Source organism: Podarcis gaigeae (assembly GCF_964106915.1).
Source record: "Podarcis gaigeae genome assembly, chromosome: 16".
In the NCBI taxonomy this organism is placed as follows: Eukaryota; Metazoa; Chordata; class Lepidosauria; order Squamata; family Lacertidae; genus Podarcis; species Podarcis gaigeae.
Window position 1 is genome coordinate 3,383,889 of NC_139693.1, and position 18,906 is coordinate 3,402,794.

An 18,906-nucleotide genomic window follows, 5' to 3' on the forward strand; every position below is an offset into this window, starting at 1 on the left:
CACAGGTCGTCCTCCAACTTCCAGATCAGGACTGGGGACCTCTTTCATCCCGAGGGCCACATTTCCCCTCTGGGAAGTTTTTCAGGGGCCGCATGCCCGGGGTGGGCAGAGCCAGAGGGAAAAGTGGGCGGAGCAACAACTGGGAACATAATCTTTGCAGACTAGGCAGGTTTCTACAGCCACTCACATATCCCCTTTTCCAACCACGGTTGGAGTTCAGGGATGGATTCTAACCAAGCCAAAAGCACTCCAGGAGGGTGCAAAGCAGGGCTATTGAGGGGGCATCCGAGGGCCAAACAGAAGAGGGATAGAGAGCAACATTCGGTCTGAGATGTCCCACTTCAGTTCTAGAAGCAACAGCTGGGCTTTGATGACTCTTCGTTGCACCATCAGCAAAACAGGCCAACGAGAGAGATCCTGATTTATTTATTTCAGGGTAAAGAGCCTGATGGGGTGTATTTGTTTCGACAGGGGGAGAAGGCAGACTTGGAAGAAGTCTGAAGATGCTTCCAAACTGGGGCTTCTCCTCATATTGCAAATAAACAGAAAATTCTAAGGAGTTGGTTCCCATGGTTTGCTGGGCTTAACACACCCCCCCCCGTTGCTGACCATTTCTTCCCACACTTCCCGGAGGCGAATGACCTAAACCTTTAAAAATGCAAGGCAAAACTCTGGCCTCTCCTTCCCTTATTTGGGAGCGATTCGCATTTATCCGGCTTCATCCGAAAGTCTCTTTCAGCCTCTGCTGACCGAAAGGAGAACTGCAACGGCCCTCCCTTCTGACGTTCTATCGGATCTTATTTTTCAACTGGTATTTTGGTGGGGAAAGGGGCCTTTGGACGGTTGGCCCGATTGTTACTGACATGTCACAAGGGACTACGTTTGTAGTCGTTTAGGATATTTTTAAAAAAGGTTCGGTCGGTTTAGAATATAATCCAGCAACAGGGCAGCACATCCATACTGGCTGGTGTGTGTGTGTGTCCTTAGGTTTGGCCTGATCCAGCTATGGGTCTCTTCTGGTGTACATATGGAACCTCCAGGTCCAGAGGCAGTCTACCTAAATCCCTAGATTCTTAAGGGAATTTGGCCTTGATGAGAACAGGGCAAGATACACCAAGGTTTCTTAGATCCTTCTTATGCCCTCCCGATAGGGCTGGGAGAGACCGCCTGCCAAAACCCTGGAAAGCCACTGCTGCCAGTCAGTGTAGACCAGCTTAGATGGACCAATGCCCCCAACTCAGCAGAAGGGTTACTAATCCATTGCAATTTCATCCTGCAACTGCTTCCTGTGTTCCTGTCTTAAGTCAACAGCTTTCTTCAGAACCACAAGGACTAGCGTTTTTAATTTTTAACTGCCCTGTGAACTTCGAAGAAAGGGTGGTGCAGAAATTAAAAAAGGAAATAAAAAGGTAAAGGTAAAGGGACCCCTGACCATTAGGTCCAGTCGTGACCGACTCTGGGGTTGTGGCGCTCATCTCGCTTTATTGGCTGAGGGAGCCAGTGTACAGCTTCCGGGTCATGTGGCCAGCATGACTGAGCCGCTTCTGGCTAACCAGAGCAGCGCACAGAAACGCCGTTTACCTTCCCGCTGGAGTTGTACCTATTTATCTACTTGCACTTTGACGTGCTTTCGAACTGCTAGGTTGGCAGGAGCAGGGACCGAGCAACGGGAGCTCACCCCGTTGTGGGGATTAGAACCACCGACCTTCTGATCGGCAAGTCCTAGGCTCTGTGGTTTAACCCACAGCGCCACCCGCGTCTTTCACAAATCCTGTCATAAGGTCACATTTAAGATATGAATAGGGTGTGAGCCTGTGACCTGTGGCCTGGATTCAGGAATTGAGTAACAAGAGAGTGGCCAGGATGCCCAGGTAATCCTTCTGATCGGCAAGTCCCAGGCTCTGTAGTTTAACCCACAGCGCCACCCGCGTCCCAAATGAAGAAATACTCCCCCTTTTTAAGGAAGAGCTGTGGCTCAGGGACAAAGCAGAAGGTCCCAGTTCAATCTCCAGGTAGGGACCGGAGAGACTCCCTGTTGGAAACTTAGCTGCCTAAAACTGTGAGCAGGGAAACCTAAGTAAGTTAACAGAACAAAGTTTGGGGTGCCATGGAAGCGAATGCTGAAGCAATCGCAGGAGGAGAACCAGGAGTCTGAAAGTCCACATCGACACGAGCCGAATGGCATTTCAAAGTATTGTGTAGGTACTTTTAAGAGAGCACAAACTTCAAACCTGCGGGTCGAGACAAGGGTTACTTTATTTCCACACAATTTCTCTTTAATTCTTTCGCACCCAACTCTCGCTTCCTTCCTCTTTCTACATCATCAACAACAACAACACAGTCATCTGCAATTGCCCAACAGGCCCCGGACGAAAGGAGGGTGCCAACACCCCCATCACCTCCCCCAACGCTACAAGAAGCAGCAGCTTCAAAACTCCAAAATCTTGGCTGCACCCGAGGCCTCAGTGGAAGGGCTGACAGGCGGGCCAGTGATGTGCGACAGATGTGGGATGGTGCGCTTTTTGCGTGTTTTTGAGAATGCGTCTTTTTGACTATTTTTATTTTTATTTTTTTAGAAAAAAAGCAAGCACCAGAAGATAGAGATGAAGATGATGTAAAAAAATTATATATATATATGTATGTATATATATATATATATATTTATATATATATGATTCACATCTATTTACAGTATGGCTGGGAGGCGGGGGAAAGTATAGGAATAGGAGGCTAGAAATATATCAATGTTGTGAACTGTCAGCCTGCAGGCCAGAGATGGCCCAAGAGCCAGATTTGGACAGCCAGCCCCAACCCCCAGCCCCAATTTACCACCGCTGCCCGTTTGCAAGGATGCTCCGGGGTGTGTACTGGCCACACGCCCTTCCATCGCCACTGGCCTGCAGCCCCCCGACGGCTCTCAAATGGCCCTCGAGCCCCAAAAGAGGGTGTTAACGTCACCCTTGCTGTATGGGTTCATCTGGGAGAAACGGAAGCGAACTTTGAGGGGAGGAGTCTTTTGAAAGGGCAGAAGAGAAGGAAACAAGAATCTGCCTCCAAGTACAGCCCGCCGCCAAACACAACCCGCTCTAAAACGCCCTGCCATTTCAGTCCCACCACCCAGGGAGTGGGCATAGTGGGCAGTGGAAAGGAAGGGACAGCGGCTACACAGATACCTAAACACGGAGGAAACGAGCCTAACTCACTCCTGAGAGTCCCCCGTCCTCACTGACCAGCTTGTGCCAAGGTAGGCACACCCCACAGGCTTTCTAGCCAGCGAAGTCTTGCCGATGGCACCTTTTTCTGCACTCATCTGACAACTGTGACAATTTTGAGCTGGTGTCGACTGCCCTCAAAATCAAGGTGGGCTTTGTTTTCCCCGCTGGGCCTGTAACCCCTGAAGCATCAACTGGCAAGACAGTGAGAGGAACTCCAACCGGTCAGATCATTCGTCAGATATTTTGCCGTCTCTGCCGCCTCGGCCTGCCAGCTCTTCTTGGGAAAGACACACACAGAGAGACACTCGGATGGTCACCGCTCAATTTTAAAAAATAATAATATGTGAAGCCATCCATCTTAATTTTTACATTGCCCCTTCCTCCTATTGTCTTTACTCCAACCCATCTGACGGCCCCAAATTCTCTTCTCAGCCCAGAATGACAGAGGCAGAGGGCGACAAAGATGGGAGTAGTGGCACCTTCCTGTGTCAGAAGTGCAGGGAGAAAACTCCTGGGAGCAGAGAAAGGGTAGTGGGATGTGTTTTCTCCAGGAGATGCACCATGGTAAAAAAATGTTTTTAAATGCAGGCTTGCAGAGGTTCTGGGATCTCGTCGCCAGTTCGGTGGTGAAGCAGAGGACCAGGCAGCTCAAACATGCAGAGCAGCGTGGATTTCAGGCATTGGCAGCAGAGCAGGGCCTCCGGGGACTTCCAGCTTTCCCAAAGTTTATAGCCTTCTAAGACCACAGGATCAGCATTACTAGCAAGGAATGCTTGGTGAAATCCCTCAAGCCAAGAGATGAGGCGGGACGAGATTGCCAGAGGTCACAGGGGGAAGAGGCTTCACAAAAACACTCTGCTGCGTTTTTCTTGCAGCACTGCCCCACCAAAGAGCTGTCAACTCAAGAAGGCAGAACATTTAACAGGTGGGGGTCTCGTTCTATGGAAACTGCAGAGAATTTTCTCGGGTGTCATCGAAAGGCAAAGCCCAGGACAGTAGCTAGGACAGAGATTCCCCCTGCCGCCATTTTTTACTTTCTCATTCGCCCTCATAGCCCTGTAACAAATGGAGCCAAATTAATTATTACAAACTCTGTTGCAGGCTGTGAGGACCCACACGGATGTGTGGGGGAGAGACAAGATGCTAGATTTTGTTTTTAAATCTTTCCAGCAGCAGCAAATTAATCTCTTGTGCTTTTTTTCTTTTTCTTTTAGAAGAGAAGTTCAGCTCCGCAGTATTATTCCAGAAGCCTCAAGGACAGCCATCGTGAAGAACTTGCTCCTTGCTACAGGATTGGTTTCCCTGACCCAGCTGCCCTCAACCTGCTGCCCCCTGGCTGTTTTGGACTACAACTCCCATGAGGCTGTGCTGGCTGGGGCTGATGGGATTTGTAGTCTGACACATCAGGAAGGCCTATTTGGCGAAGGATGTCCTGAACACGAAGAGGCAATAAAATCCTAATTTGTTGAGGGGGTGGAGAACCAGAGATTTAGAGTGGGCGACAGTGGGAAATCAACTAAAGGATGAGAGATTTCATTTCGAAGTCCGCCAGAAGCTGAGCCAACTCTTAAGGTCAAGCTAACTTGGCCGTAGCTCATCCCACTTAAGGCACTGAATTTTGTTAATTTGAAAATCCAATTAATTTTTTTTTTTGGGGGGGGAGTCAAGGGATTGGAGGTGCTGAATGGCAGAACTCAGCTCAATATTTTTTAAGGAAAAGGTTTTTCATGCAACGAGACCCTGGGAGGTTCAAACAGAGCTGAGCATCGAGGTATATTGATGTCTGTGGAACCAAATGGCCACTGCCAAATAAAACCCTCAAATTTGTCACCCGAGACCCAGATGCTTGAATTCAAAGCTAAAAGATTTCTGTTATAGTGATCATGATTTTCTTACCAATTCTCTTTTCTCAAATAGAAATCCGACCTGCTTTCCTTAGGCATAAAAGTTATTTTATTTATGCTCACCGACTGCATTGGGGATGGATTTGTGTCCATTTTCTAAACGCTTTTTTTTTGGGGGGGGGAAGAGTTAAAAGTTGTCAAGAACAACATTGGAATCAAGGTCACTTCCAAACAAGGCAGCATCACACCCTGTGAACAGAATACCTTGCAGTTTGGTAGAGGGCAGCGATGGAGAGGGAACCTCTGTAGGTCAAGGATTTCAGCACCCGTTTACAAACTAAGCCAAGGTCCTAGTCCTTAAGCCTCCAAAGGACATGGGCAATATATTTTGCTGCAATGTCAGAAGCTGAGCGCTGCCGGATCGGCTGAGATCTCTCCTTCCCAATAATCAGGACTGAGAAGCAGCAAACATTTCTGTGGCCCCTACAATTTCCTCGACTGATTCAGATAACCGACCCTCTGCTTCCATTGGCACAGAATTTCATGTTGTGGTTTTTTAAAAAATCCACGAGGGAAACACAGCCATTTGGGGAGTGGGGTGCTGGGACTTTGAGCCACCCGCGGCCACTCTGTCAAAGGGCCCTCGAGGAAAAGCTAGATGCCGACCGGTGCGACAGTGGCGGCCTGCCTGTTTGCTGAAGAGCCGTGTGAAGCTTAAAACTCTCCACATTCTTTACACCTGCCTAAAGTTGGTCTGACAAAAACACTTTTCAAGACTCTGCTTTGAAACGAACACGGCACCCCGGATCCTCTGTAAGTTGAGAACGGACCGTCTACCCCTTAAAAGCCACATTGGGCCAAAAGTCGGCTCAGGCGGCCTTTGGGGTGGGATATGGAGCTCCGTGAGAAGAAGCCTGCCTCCTGCCCCTCCTCAGTTTGCCAAAGAAACACAGTGTCCACCAAAACCCTCTGCGTGGACACACTTTGAGCAGCCTAGCTCACCCACAAGGTCACGGACCAAAGTCCATCAAGCTTTTGCCATCTTAGCTTAGAAAATATTGAAATGAAACAAAAAATCCTGTTGGAACCAGCCCTTCCCCAACCTAGAGCCCTCTCTAGATGTCTTGGACTACAATTCCCATCAGCCCCTGCTAGGAGGGATGCTGAATGGCACCCAGGTGTTGGGCTCAGAACACTGGAGCCATGATGCTTTAGACCCCAGAGGGAAACAACATGCGGAACTAGCTGAATCCTTGGTCTAAAAACCAGCAGGGTTCTTCTTATGACAGCTGGCAGAGCGATGAGGCTCAAGAAACTGTGCCGTGTCTCAAGCAGCCCCCAGTTCTAATCTCACCCCTGTAAATAGCTTGTCTCTCTCGGCCGCAAGGCCCTGGCTCACCACCTGCCACGTGGGGGCAAGCATCCTGGACTACCTTCATAGGGCTGTTGCCACAATGGCTGTGTGCACCTGGGCATGTTATATAAAAATGCTTAGTGTTATTCTTAATTATGATCCTGCTCTTAGGCTTTCTCCGACGCCACTGGCAGTTCCGGATCTCGCTTTCAGAGTTCACAGCGGGGGGAAACTCACAGGTGGGGCTGGTGCTATTCACTGGCCTTCCGCAGCGTCGCAGGAACAAGCAACAGCAGCATAGAAAAATCTGGCTTTGGCCCGGCAGGACACCCCCCACCCCACTTGAAAGTGAGGTTCTTAACTCATCCTGGCGGGTGAGCGAAATTTAAGAACCTCTTTTCAGTGCCCATCAAGAGAAAGGAGGGCAGGGAGGAAAGGACATCAGATCAGAACTGCAAAGAATAAACCACGTCCGCGTGCCAGGCTCCTGGTTTGGGATTTGTATAAATATTTCCGGCGGCTAAAACGAGTCCTGCATTATCCCAGCCTTATGATACAGCAAAGTTCAATCCATCTGACCAAAAAAAAAATATACATAATAAAAATAAATCAAAAAAAACCCCCAAAGGAAAAAAGAAGAAGAAAACTCATCGGGAGGCGGAGGAGCGCAGGTTAACCTGCCAGCTTGCTGGTCACGAGGGAGGATTTCCTCTGCGGGAGATCTTGCGGCGTCGGGATGTGGTCTCCCGTCACCAAGTTCTTGTCGGTCCCTGCGCTTGGCAGCTGCTTGTTCTTGATCTTGGCCTTCGCCATGTTGTAATCCCCAGAGTCGAAGTACTTTTGCTGAAAGGCGGGAGAGACAAATGTGTATGTTTAGAATCTGGGGCTACCTTTGAAGGTGACCCAGAAACTATAACTAATCCAGAATGCGGCAGCTAGACTAGTGACTGGGAGCGGCCGCCGAGACCATATAACACGGTGCTGAAAGACCTACGTTGGCTCCCAGTACGTTTCCAAGCACAATTCAAAGTTCTGGTGCTGACCTTTAAAGCCCTAAACAGCCTTAGCCCAGTATACCTGAAGGAGCATCTCCACCCCCATCGTTCAGCCCACTGAGGTCCAGCTCCGAGGGCCTTCCCTCATTGCGAGAAGCAAAGCTACAGGGAACCAGGCAGAAGGCCTTCTAAGTGGTGGCACCCACCCTGTGGAAAGCCCTCCCGTCAGATGTCAAAGAGATAAACAACTATCTGACTTTTAGAAGACATCTGAAAGCAGCCCTGTTTAGGGAAGCTTTTAATGTTTGATCTTTTATCGCTATTGTTATTATTGTTATTATTAATATTCTTCACTGCCCCTGCTCTAGCCCTTTGCAGCCGCGCTGTAAGCTGTCAGAATTGAACTCTCTCCCTCTCGGCACACATACCCCCTTCTGGAGTCTTTTCATTAGGAAGTCGGAGCCGCCAGGTTTCTGGAGTCCTAAACTGGGGTATTTGGCTTTCAGTTTCGCCTCCTCCGCTCTCTCGGGGATGACCGCTTCCTTCTCCTGCGAGTCCTGAAAGAAAGAAAAACCCGCAAGCAATGAAACCCAGCCGTTTGAGCAAACAGAACTGCTTTGGCTCCTCTCTGACTGTGAGCAGCGCTTCCCTGCAAAGCAAAAAGTGCGCTTTTGAAGTGGGGACTCCAGGTTGGGGCAAACCACTGTTCACACCTGTGCCTGTGAAAGGTGAACAAGGGAAAGGGGACTATTTGCTTGGGCAAGGAGAGGTGAGCGCTGGGAAGAGCAGACGTTCCCAGTTGGCAAACCAGCTTCTCTTGCAGACGGGGAAGAGAATGCATGTTTCTCCTGATGATTATTTGCATAAAGATGCACAACTCCCCTCGTCTCAATGCCGATTCATTTCTCAGAGCAGTTACATTTGATTTGGGAGTCCAGCTGGCCCAAAGGATGGGTGCCCCCCAATGCTTGCCAAATATAGGAATCATCCTGGGGCCAGTTGCAGCACGAGAGCAGGGCCCCGGGGCTTATATAGAGCTTGTTCCAGATCCTTGCCCTGCTTTGAAGTTCACCTTGGTGTCAGTCACGCCCTTTCAGCCTAACCTAGCAAACAGGGTCATTGCGAGGAAAAAGCTGGACCTTCTAAGTTGCTGAGATTTTCATCCTTTGAGTTGAGTTAAATTAACCCTCACCTCCTTCATTCATTCATTTTATTTCTCATACAAACAAAAAGTCACGTTCAAAGTGGCTTACCACGAGAAAACGAATGCATTTCAAAAAGCAAACCGTGCAAAAACGATTTCACAATGGCATAACAAAACAACACAACAGCATATATAGAACACCCTTACTATTATTACTACAATAGCAACAACAGTATTTGTAGTCAGGGCGCAGCCTGACTCCCTCCTTTGGCAATCTTTACAAAACTTTAGTTTATGGTTGCCATCAATTTTGATTTTAATTCATTTTTATAATGTTTTATAATGTTGTACTGTTTTAGTGTTGTTAGCCGCCCTGAGCCCGGCTTCGGCTGGGGAGGGCGGGATATAAATAAAATTATTATTATTATTATTATTATTATTATTATTATTATTAGTTTAGCTAAGGTGTATTAATCTGTGCTGTGAACCCCTTAAGAGTTTTGTTTTAATCCAAGTGGTATCTACATTGTCAAAATTGTCATGTAACCCTGACCGCCTTTCAAGGAATGTGGGGCATACATTAATTTTAATTGTTTTAATATATATATTTAAATGGTTACAACTCGACCTGGGATCTCATGCAGGTAAGAAATCTGATCGACAGTAACAATGCCAGGATATAAAGGAGTAACATTGGGGCAATGCTAGTTTTTGCTTTGCTCCATTAAAGGAAGAGAGAGAGAGACTGTGCATGAAAGAGAGATGGGGAGAGAGGCAGGTTCCGCCTTTATTGACTTTTGCTGAGTTCCTGTTCCATTATAAACCTCCAGGCCAGGATGCCCTTTGTTGAGTCACGAGCACCATCTGGAACATCCGGCTATTTTCAGACCAGCATGTGCCAGAGGGCAGCCATGCTCCCGAATGCACTGCCCTTGTCCCGTGAACCCAGCTCGTTCTAACATCTTTAGGAAAATACACGCCACTGAGCCTCAGTTTTAATTGGGAGTGGGAAGGGAGGGAACACTTTTGGGAAATCTGCTGCTACCTGTCAGGAGGCTTTGGGATGGAAACAAATCACAACTGCACGGTCTAAAAGGAAAAAAGAGAAGTTACACCCCAGCTCTCTTATTGACCCAAGGAGGAGACGGTATAAGCCAGGTCTGTAAACCAAGGAGAGGTCGGGGAGACCCAGGTTTCTTTGCCAGCAGGCTAGAAGCCATTCCCCTTGGAAAGAAACCAGCCTTAACTACTATGCTAGAGATGTGTGAGGCAAGCCGGCAATTGTAGTGCGGCTAAATATCAATTTCCCCATAGATTTGGGCTGGAAGGTGTGAGATGAGGGCTCCCCGCGTCTTCCACGACCACTGAAACGCAAAACTGGCAGAGACACATCTAGATCTTCCTTGGAGGTTTTTAAGAAGAGGTTGAATGGCCACCTGTCATGGATGCTTTAGCTGAGATTCCTGCATTGCAGGGGGTTGGACTAGATGACCTTTGTGCCCCTTCCAACGCTACGATTCTAGACCAACCTCCCGAACGACAAGGGAGGTGGGATCCACAAACCTTAGCAACGGATATTACATTGCTGCAATACAACAAGGCCAGGTGTGTGGTTTTTTGAGGGAAGAAGACCCTGTTAAAAAACAAATCAACCCAAGTTTCTAGTCCTCAAGGTGCTCACTTATTATTTACTGCTTAAGAAGCATTTCTGAGAGCTCCCATGCTTTCATCCCAGTCATTCTCTTGCTCATCCTCATGGGAAGAAGTCTGCAGGCAGAGTTCCCTTCTCTCTTTGCTCGGAGACTCCACACTCGGCGCTGGAAGCTGCTGAGCTCAGCTCAAGGGCCTCTGCCGCCAAGTTGGAAAACTGCATTTGAATGTCGGAGCTCAGCAAAACTTTGGAAGGCCACCTCAGGCTCTCCTGACACACTTCCTAGCAGAGATCACTGGAAGGAGCACTGGGTCAGAGTCCCATCACCAGCCATTAAACCCTCACTGAGCAGGCAGGGTCAGAAGTCCTGCTTTTGTGGTGCTTTGTTGTCGTTTAGTCATTTAGTCATGTCCGCCTCTTCGTGACCCCCTGGACCAGAGCACACCAGGCCCTCCTGTCTTCCACTGCCTCCTGCAGTTTGGTCAAACTCGTGTTGGTAGCTTCGAGAACACTGTCCCACCATCTCGTCCTCTGTCATCCCCTTCTCCTTGTGCCCTCCATCTTTCCCAACATCAGGGTCTTCTCCAGGGAGTCTTCTCTTCTCATGAGGTGGCCAAAGTCTTGGAGCCTCAGCTTCAGGATCTGTCCTTCCAGTGAGCACTCAGGGCGGATTTCCTTCAGAATGGAGAGGTTTGATCTTCTTGCAGTCCATGGGACTCTCAAGAGTCTTCTCCAGCACCAGAATTCAAAAGCACCCATTCTCCGGCGATCAGCCTTCTTGATGGTCCAGCTCTCACTTCCATACATCACTACTGGGAAAACCAGAGCTCTAACTATACGGACCTTTGTTGGCAAGGTTTTAGTTCATCATTTTAATGTTCGAACAAGAGAACTCACAGCCAAGAGGTCTATCCCTCAAGACTCATCCATATGTAAATTCAACACACCCCTTTCCCTGTTTATACAGCTTCCCACCAACAGGCCCTCCCGGGCCTGGGTTCAGTTCTTCCTCCACCCCACCTTTACATGCCTTGCTCTCACTCTTTTCCTCAGGCACCTGCCTTACTTAACCTTCCTTCTCTCAAGTCCACAGCTGCCCACCTTTATTTGCTTTGTTCCTCCTAGCTTTTAAGGAACTCCTATTTCTCCACTGCGCCTGCCCGCAGCAAAATCACATTTCGCTCTCTTCATGGCCTGTCAATATCCTGTGCCTGACAGATGCACTCCATGACATCACAGCATTTCAGCCAATGGTGACGGGCCTTCACAGCTATTTTGTTTTTCTAAAGCCCATCATGAAATCTCTCTGCAGGAATAACTTTCTGACAGAGCTGCTTGACAGCGGAGTGGACTGCCTGGGAAGATGAAAAACTTACCTTCATTGGAGGTTTTTAAGCAGAGGCTGGATGACCACCCATCAGGGATTATTAATTATAATTCTTGCACATGGGGGCCGCTTCCAACTCTACAGTTTTATGATTCTATGAATGCTCTGTACTATCTTTTTTATTATTATTTTTAAAAAGCCTCTTTATCTTGTGCATTAGGAGGAAGCAAACACTCTGTCTCTGGGAAAGACAGAACGCTTGAATGGTTAAATTACCAGGCGGTAGCTAAGAGCAGAATCTGTGGGCAGCGCTCACAATAAGTGGATGACTCAGGAAAGTGGATGACACAGGAAAGGCAAAACAAGGGGCGAAAATAATACTTGTGTGGAGGAATTATGTGGGATGAGGGAGAATGGCTTTTGGTACTGTTATGTCAGCGCAGCAAGCGATCCTCTGCTCAGGGTGGGGGGGCCATGTGCGTCAGTGCAGCATTCAGTACTAAGCCTCCAGGGCAGGGCTCCTGCCTTTCCCACTTTTGAACCAGGTGTGCCGGCTAGTATAGATGCATTATAAATAAATCTGCAGCTAATTCTGCTCTTTGGTTTGCAGCTTCTCTGACTCAGATTCAAGCTGACAAAAGGTTCTTTTTTAAAAAAAGAACATAAGAACCCAGCATCACTCCAAGTCCTCCTGTTTCCAATGCACTTTTCTTTAATGCTGTCTGTGTACTTCAGGGAGAGTTGGTGATGATGTTATTGTGTAAATAGAAAAATAAATGAATACAGTAGTACAGTCACACCTCATGTTGCGTCCGCTTCAGGTTGCGTTTTTTCGGGTTGCAGAAACCCAGAAGTACCGGAAAAGGTTACTTCCGGGTTTCGACAGTCGCACATGCGCAGAAGCGCTAAATCAAAACCCGCGCATTGCGAATGCTGCAGGTTGCGAATGCGCATCCCACGTGGATCACGTTCGCAACCTGAGCGTCCACTGTAATAACAAGAATAAGAATGTAAAAGACAGTACAAGAACAGTTGTGCTGGGGGGGGGGGCGGTGCCTCTGGCTGGGAGGCACATGCTCCTTCTGGGGTAGGTTGTTCACCTTTGGGAGTCCCCCCCCCCACCCTGCACTCAGCTCACCTATGGCTCCAAGAAGCTGTCGGCATGTGACAGAGGCCACACCCCAGGAAGCAACTTCAACTCCCCAGCTAAACCAGGTGAGGTGAGAATAGTCGATGGGCCTCAAACCCTGTGAGTTAGTGACTTCCCCTGCATGTGAATACAGGCTCTGAAAGACTTAGCCGGCAAGACCAATAGTGGGTCCGAATGTCAAGCCGGTTTCTGCTCGCGCTGTAGAGGGAAGTGAGGGGCAGGTGTGGCTCATCAGCCTGGGGAGGGAGTCCATCTAGAAGGAAAACTCTGATCCTGAACCTCCACTGCCTTGCAGGATGTCTTCAGGAGAAGAACTTGGGACTTTTTCAAGCTTCTTCACGAACTCAAAAATCCCATTACAATTAAGAGGAAGGTACAGGATCAAGGGGACAAGGGTGGTGCTGTGGTCTAAACCACTGAGCCTAGGGCTTGCCGAACGGAAGGTCAGCGGTTCAAATCCCTGCAACAAGGTGAGCTCCCATTGCTCGGTCCCAGCTCCTGCCAACCTAGCAGTTTGAAAGCACCCCAAAAAGTGCAAGTAGATAAATAAGTACTACTCTGGCGGGAAGGCAAATGGCGTTTCCGTGTGCTGCTCTGGTTTTGCCAGAAGCAGCTTAGTCACGCTGGCCACATGACCTGGAAAAATTGTCTGTGGACAAACGCCAGCTCCCTCGGCCAGTAAAGTGAGACGAGCGCTGCAACCCCAGAGTCGTTCGCGACTGAACTTAACTGTCAAGGGTCCTTTACCTTTACAGGATCAAGACCCTCAGCTTGATAAATATTGTTGTTCTTCAAAAAGCAGCAACACAAAAACCAAGTGTGACACCACCTAGATCTCACCCAAGCCAACCCAATTATGTTTGCAGAGCCCTGCAAAGTCATGTCAACAGAGATCAACAGACAACACTTATCTGGGCGATGCCAAACTGGATGCCCCACCGCTGATTCTTGCTTCCTAAAATTCTGTCACGCTGCTAAAGCTTTTCCCTATGCCAATCTGAGCTTGGCAGAGATACCAGTCCTGAGCCGTTTATTTGGGGCAACCAGTAACCTAAGCTTGATGTGCCCCATCAGGTGGGAGATCACACACACCCTTCAGCTCTGCCTGGCTGGCTTTGGAGGCAGAAATCCCAATTAACCACATACGGATGAAAAGGGGTCCTCGGCTGAAAATGAGAGGGGCCAGGTTCAAATGGGCAACTTGTTCCACCTTTGTCAAGAGACTCCTTTGCATACTCTCAAGACAAGCTGCTTGTCTGAGCCCCAGCATCCTACCTCCAACTGTGACAAGCAGAAAGAGTGACCTAGAGCTTAGGGGTAGAGTGAATGATGGACTCACAAAAGCCCCCAGGTTGAATCTCCAGCTCACAGGGCTGTTAGTTAAAGATTTCTGCCACAGACCTTGGTGGGTGACGGCCAGGCACATTAAACATTGCAGGCCATCCCAGATCAATGGTCTCGGACTCTGAATGAGGCAGCTGTATTGGAAGGAGCCCTCAGTAACAGCCCTAATAGATGGTCACCCAGCATCTAAATAAGTCACCAATGAGTAAGAGCCTAACAACGTCTGAAACAAACTGATCTGCCATCGAACAGCTCATTCCACCAGTCAAAACCCCTTTCTGAACCTGCTGGGATACTACCTTCCTGGAGCAACAGAAAATGAATTTGCTGCATCTTCTCGGACTTGTCCCTTTAAATGCTTGAAAATGGCTACCATAGCATTTCTCAATGGTGCATTCTCCAGGCTAAACGCGGCCAACCACTTCACCTCTACATTTCCTCATAGGATTTTGATCTCCAAGTCCCATGCCAACTTTGTTACCCTTCTCCTGACATGTTCCTGCTTGTAAATATCCATTGTAAAATATCAGAAAATGTACTGTCTTGGAAACACAAAGGATTTGATCTCATTATCCTTCCCGATAGGAAATTCCCCGCAGTTTCCTAGCATCTAAGGTTGAAAACCAGCTTTACAGTTGTTCCTCTTCCCCAGTCCCTAGCTCAAATATGTCCCCCCTCAATGATCCAAGTTCAAGAGCATGGAATCTGTACCCCATGATTCTCTACTTTAAGAGCTGAACCAATTCCCGTTTTTCAAGATGTAGAGCTAAGAATTTTTTCTAGTCACTCACCATCCCAGTCCTTAGTGAAACTTATGGAAAATAAGGCTATATTAGTGGCTACTAGCTATGATGGCTAAGCTCTGCCTTCGCACTCAGATGCAGCAATGCTTCTGAAGATGAGTTGCTGGGAACCATGGGAGGGGAGAGAGAGTTCCTCTTGTGCTCAAGCCCTGCTTGGGGGTACCCCGAGGAGGCATCTGGTTGACCAATGTAAGAAATGGATGCTGGACTACAGTGGTCCCCCACAAGACGAATGCCTCACAAGACGAAAAACTCGCTAGACGAAAGAGTTTTCTGTTTTTTGAGGTGCTTCGCAAGACGAATTTCCCTATGGGCTTGCTTCGCAAGACGAAAACGTCTTGCGAGTTTTTCCCCTCCCCCCCTTTTTCTAAGCCGCTAAGCCACTAATAGCGCTAATCCGCTAAGCTGTCAATGGGCTTGCTTCGCAAGACAAAAAATCCGCTAGACGAAGAGACTCGCAGAACGAATTATTTTCGTCTTGCGAGGCACCACTGTAGATGGGTCCTCAGCCTGATCCAGCAAGGCTCCTCTTATGTTCTTCCGGTTTCAAATGGAACTAGATTTCCACTCAAATGTAAAATCAGTCAAAATGCATATTTAGGGCAATGCCAAGCTAACCAGGGCATCAACAGCTTTCCTGAGCTCCTTACTCACATGTGAACATTACTTTTAGTAAAGGTAAAGGGATCCCTGACCATTAGGTCCAGTCATGGCCGACTCTGCGGTTGTGGCGCTCATCTCGCTTTATTGGTACAGCTTCCGGGTCATGTGGCCAGCATGACTAAGCCGCTTCTGGTGAACCAGAGCAGCGCACGGAAACGCCGTCTACCTTCCCGCCAGAGTGGTACCTATTTATCTACTTGCACTTTGATGTGCTTTTGAACTGCTAGGTTGGCAGGAGCAGGGACTGAGCAACGGGAGCTCACCCCGCCGTGGGGATTTGAACCACCGACCTTCTGATTGGCAAGTCCTAGGCTCTGGGTTTAACCCACAGCACCACCCGCGTCCCCGTTTACTTTTAGTAGGCCAGTCAAGAAGAGAAGACTCCCTGGAAAAAACCCTGATGTTGGGAAAGATGGAGGGCACAAGGAGAAGGGGACGACAGAGGACGAGATGGTGGGACAGTGTTCTCAAAGCTACCAGCATGAGTTTGACCAAACTGCGGGAGGCTGTGGAAGACAGGAGGGCCTGGTGTGCTCTGGTCCAGGGGGTCACGAAGAGCCGGACATGACTAAACGACTAAACAACAAGGCCAGCCAAAATGTTACAAAATAGCGTGCAAGCGAAGCCCCTCAGAACTCCTCAGCGGGAAATCCATATGCAGGAAGAGTCCTGCCTTGCACAAAAGCTTGCACGCTGACGAAGAGATCTGGGAAACCCAAAAGCTTGCACAGTTTTGTGATATTTTGGTCGACTTAACGGCAACGGACAAATCCCCTCTTCCCTTTCCAATGTCAACTATGCATTTCTTTAATGCATAATTAAAAATAGTGGCTTTTTAACCCCAGAGATGCCAAAATGAGAGAGAATCCAGGTTGGGGGGGTGTTGCTGAAAAAAGCCGGAAGTTCAGAATGAATCTCTATGGTTCCAACGGCCTCCAATACCGGAAAGGGCACCTGCCTGGAAGGCGCCAACCAATGAGCGCCGAGCATTGCTCGGGAACGACCAATCGGAAGCAGCTTCGAGAGGCGGCGGACCAATCAGGACTCAGACCCACACACCAGAGACAGAGCTGTCCCTCGCTCCCCCTCCCCGACCTCACCTGTTTCTCCTCGCCCGTCTCGTCAGAACGGGCGTCGCCGCCGCCGCCAAGCGTGTCAGACATGACGGGGCCTTGGGCTTAGAGGCAGGCGGGCGAGACGGTGAGGCGCTGGGGCCAGGCGAGGCCGGCGCTCCTGCTCCGGCGCCCTCTTCGCCGCTCTCTCCCGTCTCTTCCACAGCAGAGCCAAAATGGCCGCCGCCTCCACCGCCCCCTTTCTAAAGCTTGGCCCCGCCCCATCCCCCGCTCTGACGTGAGCGGCGGACCTCGGGCCCAATCAGGAACCGAGTCCCAGGTGGCGGGCGGCGTCTCAGCCGTCCAATCGGGTGCGGCTTTGTCTGACGAGTGACAGGACAGCCGAAAGAAAAGGGAAACGAGCGGGAGGCGAGACGTTCGAATTAGACGGGCATCTTCTGTAGCCAATAGAAATAAGCGAAGAGGCTCGTTGGGCCAATGAGGGAGCGGCCGGTTATGACCTCGGGAGGGAATCAATTGGCAAGAGAGCCAATCAAATCGAAAGAGTGGATTGGAAACCCAACGGGCGCCTGGGGAAAGAGGTGCCTGAGCATGCGCAGAGTGTTTATTCGCCTGCCCCGAAGGACGAGATTTTTTTCATGACAAGGTCTCTCTGTGCGTGTGCAGAGTGCTAGTTAAAAAAATACTTCTTGGCCAAATGCTACTTAGGGTTTACAGAGTGACTTACATCGGGTCAAGGTGCCTCTGAGCCCGTGCAGAGTGTTCGTTTCCAGGCAGCAGAGTTAGTGGTTTAAAAAATAAAAAGTGCTCAGGCCAAAGTGGATCTGAGGGTGTACAGAGGGCTTGTCCTCTGAGTAGGTCAAGTTTGTTTGAATAACCTCAGGTCCAGGTGCCTCTCTGCACATCCAGAGATCATGTTCCCCTCAGGAGAAGGAGATTTAACCATGACCTCTGGGCTAAATGCACAGACCAAATGTGTTAAAGTAACCTGAGGTCAAGATGCCTCTGATGCATGTGCAGAGTGCCTAGCAGACTAGTCTCCATCCCCCTGACCTCAGGCCAAAATGCCTCTGAGCATGTATGCAGAGTGCATATCCTCTGAGCATAACTCCCTTCTCAGAGAGACACCCACTTTGCCATCTTTACCTCCACATATTTCTGCATTTAATCGCTGGCTCTGCTGCCTTTGATTTGTCTGAGAAAAGAAAGAAGTTTTTACAAATATCTTCAGACTGACAGCCCCATGAAGAAGCAGCCTTGGAACATACTCTGGCTGCATTTTACTCCACAAAGTAAAACAAAGGACACTTTCTCGCAGGCACAGGGGCTGTTTGCCACCCTGTTGAAGCATTTCAGCCAGGTGGGGAATGAAAAAGACACCACTCCAAACTTCATGATCCATCCTCGAGGCAACACTTATGTATTATTGTTCAGAGCAAAAGGGAGACCAGAAATTATGCCACTACCCACAGCCAAACTCAAGATTTCTCAAGCCTTCTGATTTGCATTCAGTTATTTACCACCCAGGGAAGAGTGAAATATAAGAATATGTACATAAAGCATAATTCAGGGGTAGGCAAACTAAGGCCCAGGGGCCAGATCCGGCCCAATCGCCTTCTCAGTCCGGCCCACGGACAGTCCGGGAATCAGCGTGTTTTTACATGAGTAGAATGTGTCCTTTTATTTAAAATGTATCTCTGGGTTATCTGTGGGGCATAGGAATTCGTTCACCCCCCCCCCCAAAAAATATAGTTTGGCCCACCACATGGTCTGAGGGACAGTGGACTGGCCCACGGCTGAAAAAGGTTGCTGACCCCTGGCATAATCCATTAATATACACCCCCAAAGAACGCCCCAAAAGAAACCGTTCAAGCATCTTTACATCGCAGATCTTGATTTGTGATGATTCAAGAACCCTGAAATGAATGATTAGTACAGAACCCCACCCCAAAGCAGTTCAGGTTCAAAGCAGCTTCCAAGAGAGAGAGGAGGCTGCTCGCTGTGTCTCTGTGTGATTTCCTCACTCTAGCCTTGGTCCCTCCCAGACCGGGTATGTCCACCTGGTTATGTCAGTTCTGATTCAGAGATGCTGTGTTTAGTGGCCCTCACAGTAGGGTGTTGGTTGCCTCTCAGCATGAGTCACTATTCTCTAGAGGCTGGGGAAATGTTACAAGTAGTGAGCTGCCTGTGCGTTTGGAAACGTGGCCGCGGAGATGAGACGATAATGCATAAGTATTGGTTTGTGTTTGTTGCAACTGGTAGGGGAGATGGCCAGGAGACCAACAGCAGGGGGCGCCAGAGCCAACGACAGGCAGAGCCAACTAATTCTACTTCTGTGCCTGT

General features: G+C 49.0%; 1 protein-coding gene across 1 annotated transcript; it reads right to left on the minus strand.

Moving 5' to 3' along the window:
• Positions 1 to 2,238: 2,238 nt before the first annotated feature.
• ENSA (endosulfine alpha) lies at positions 2,239 to 16,906 on the minus strand. Its single transcript, XM_083716193.1, has 3 exons — positions 16,591 to 16,906; positions 7,837 to 7,965; positions 2,239 to 7,256 (listed from the first exon to the last, which is right to left on the minus strand). Exons 1-3 carry the CDS (start codon positions 16,651 to 16,653, stop codon positions 7,086 to 7,088), a joined length of 363 nt encoding a protein of 120 aa, XP_083572319.1. The 5' UTR covers positions 16,654 to 16,906; the 3' UTR covers positions 2,239 to 7,085.
• Between the last annotated feature and the right edge of the window lie 2,000 nt (positions 16,907 to 18,906).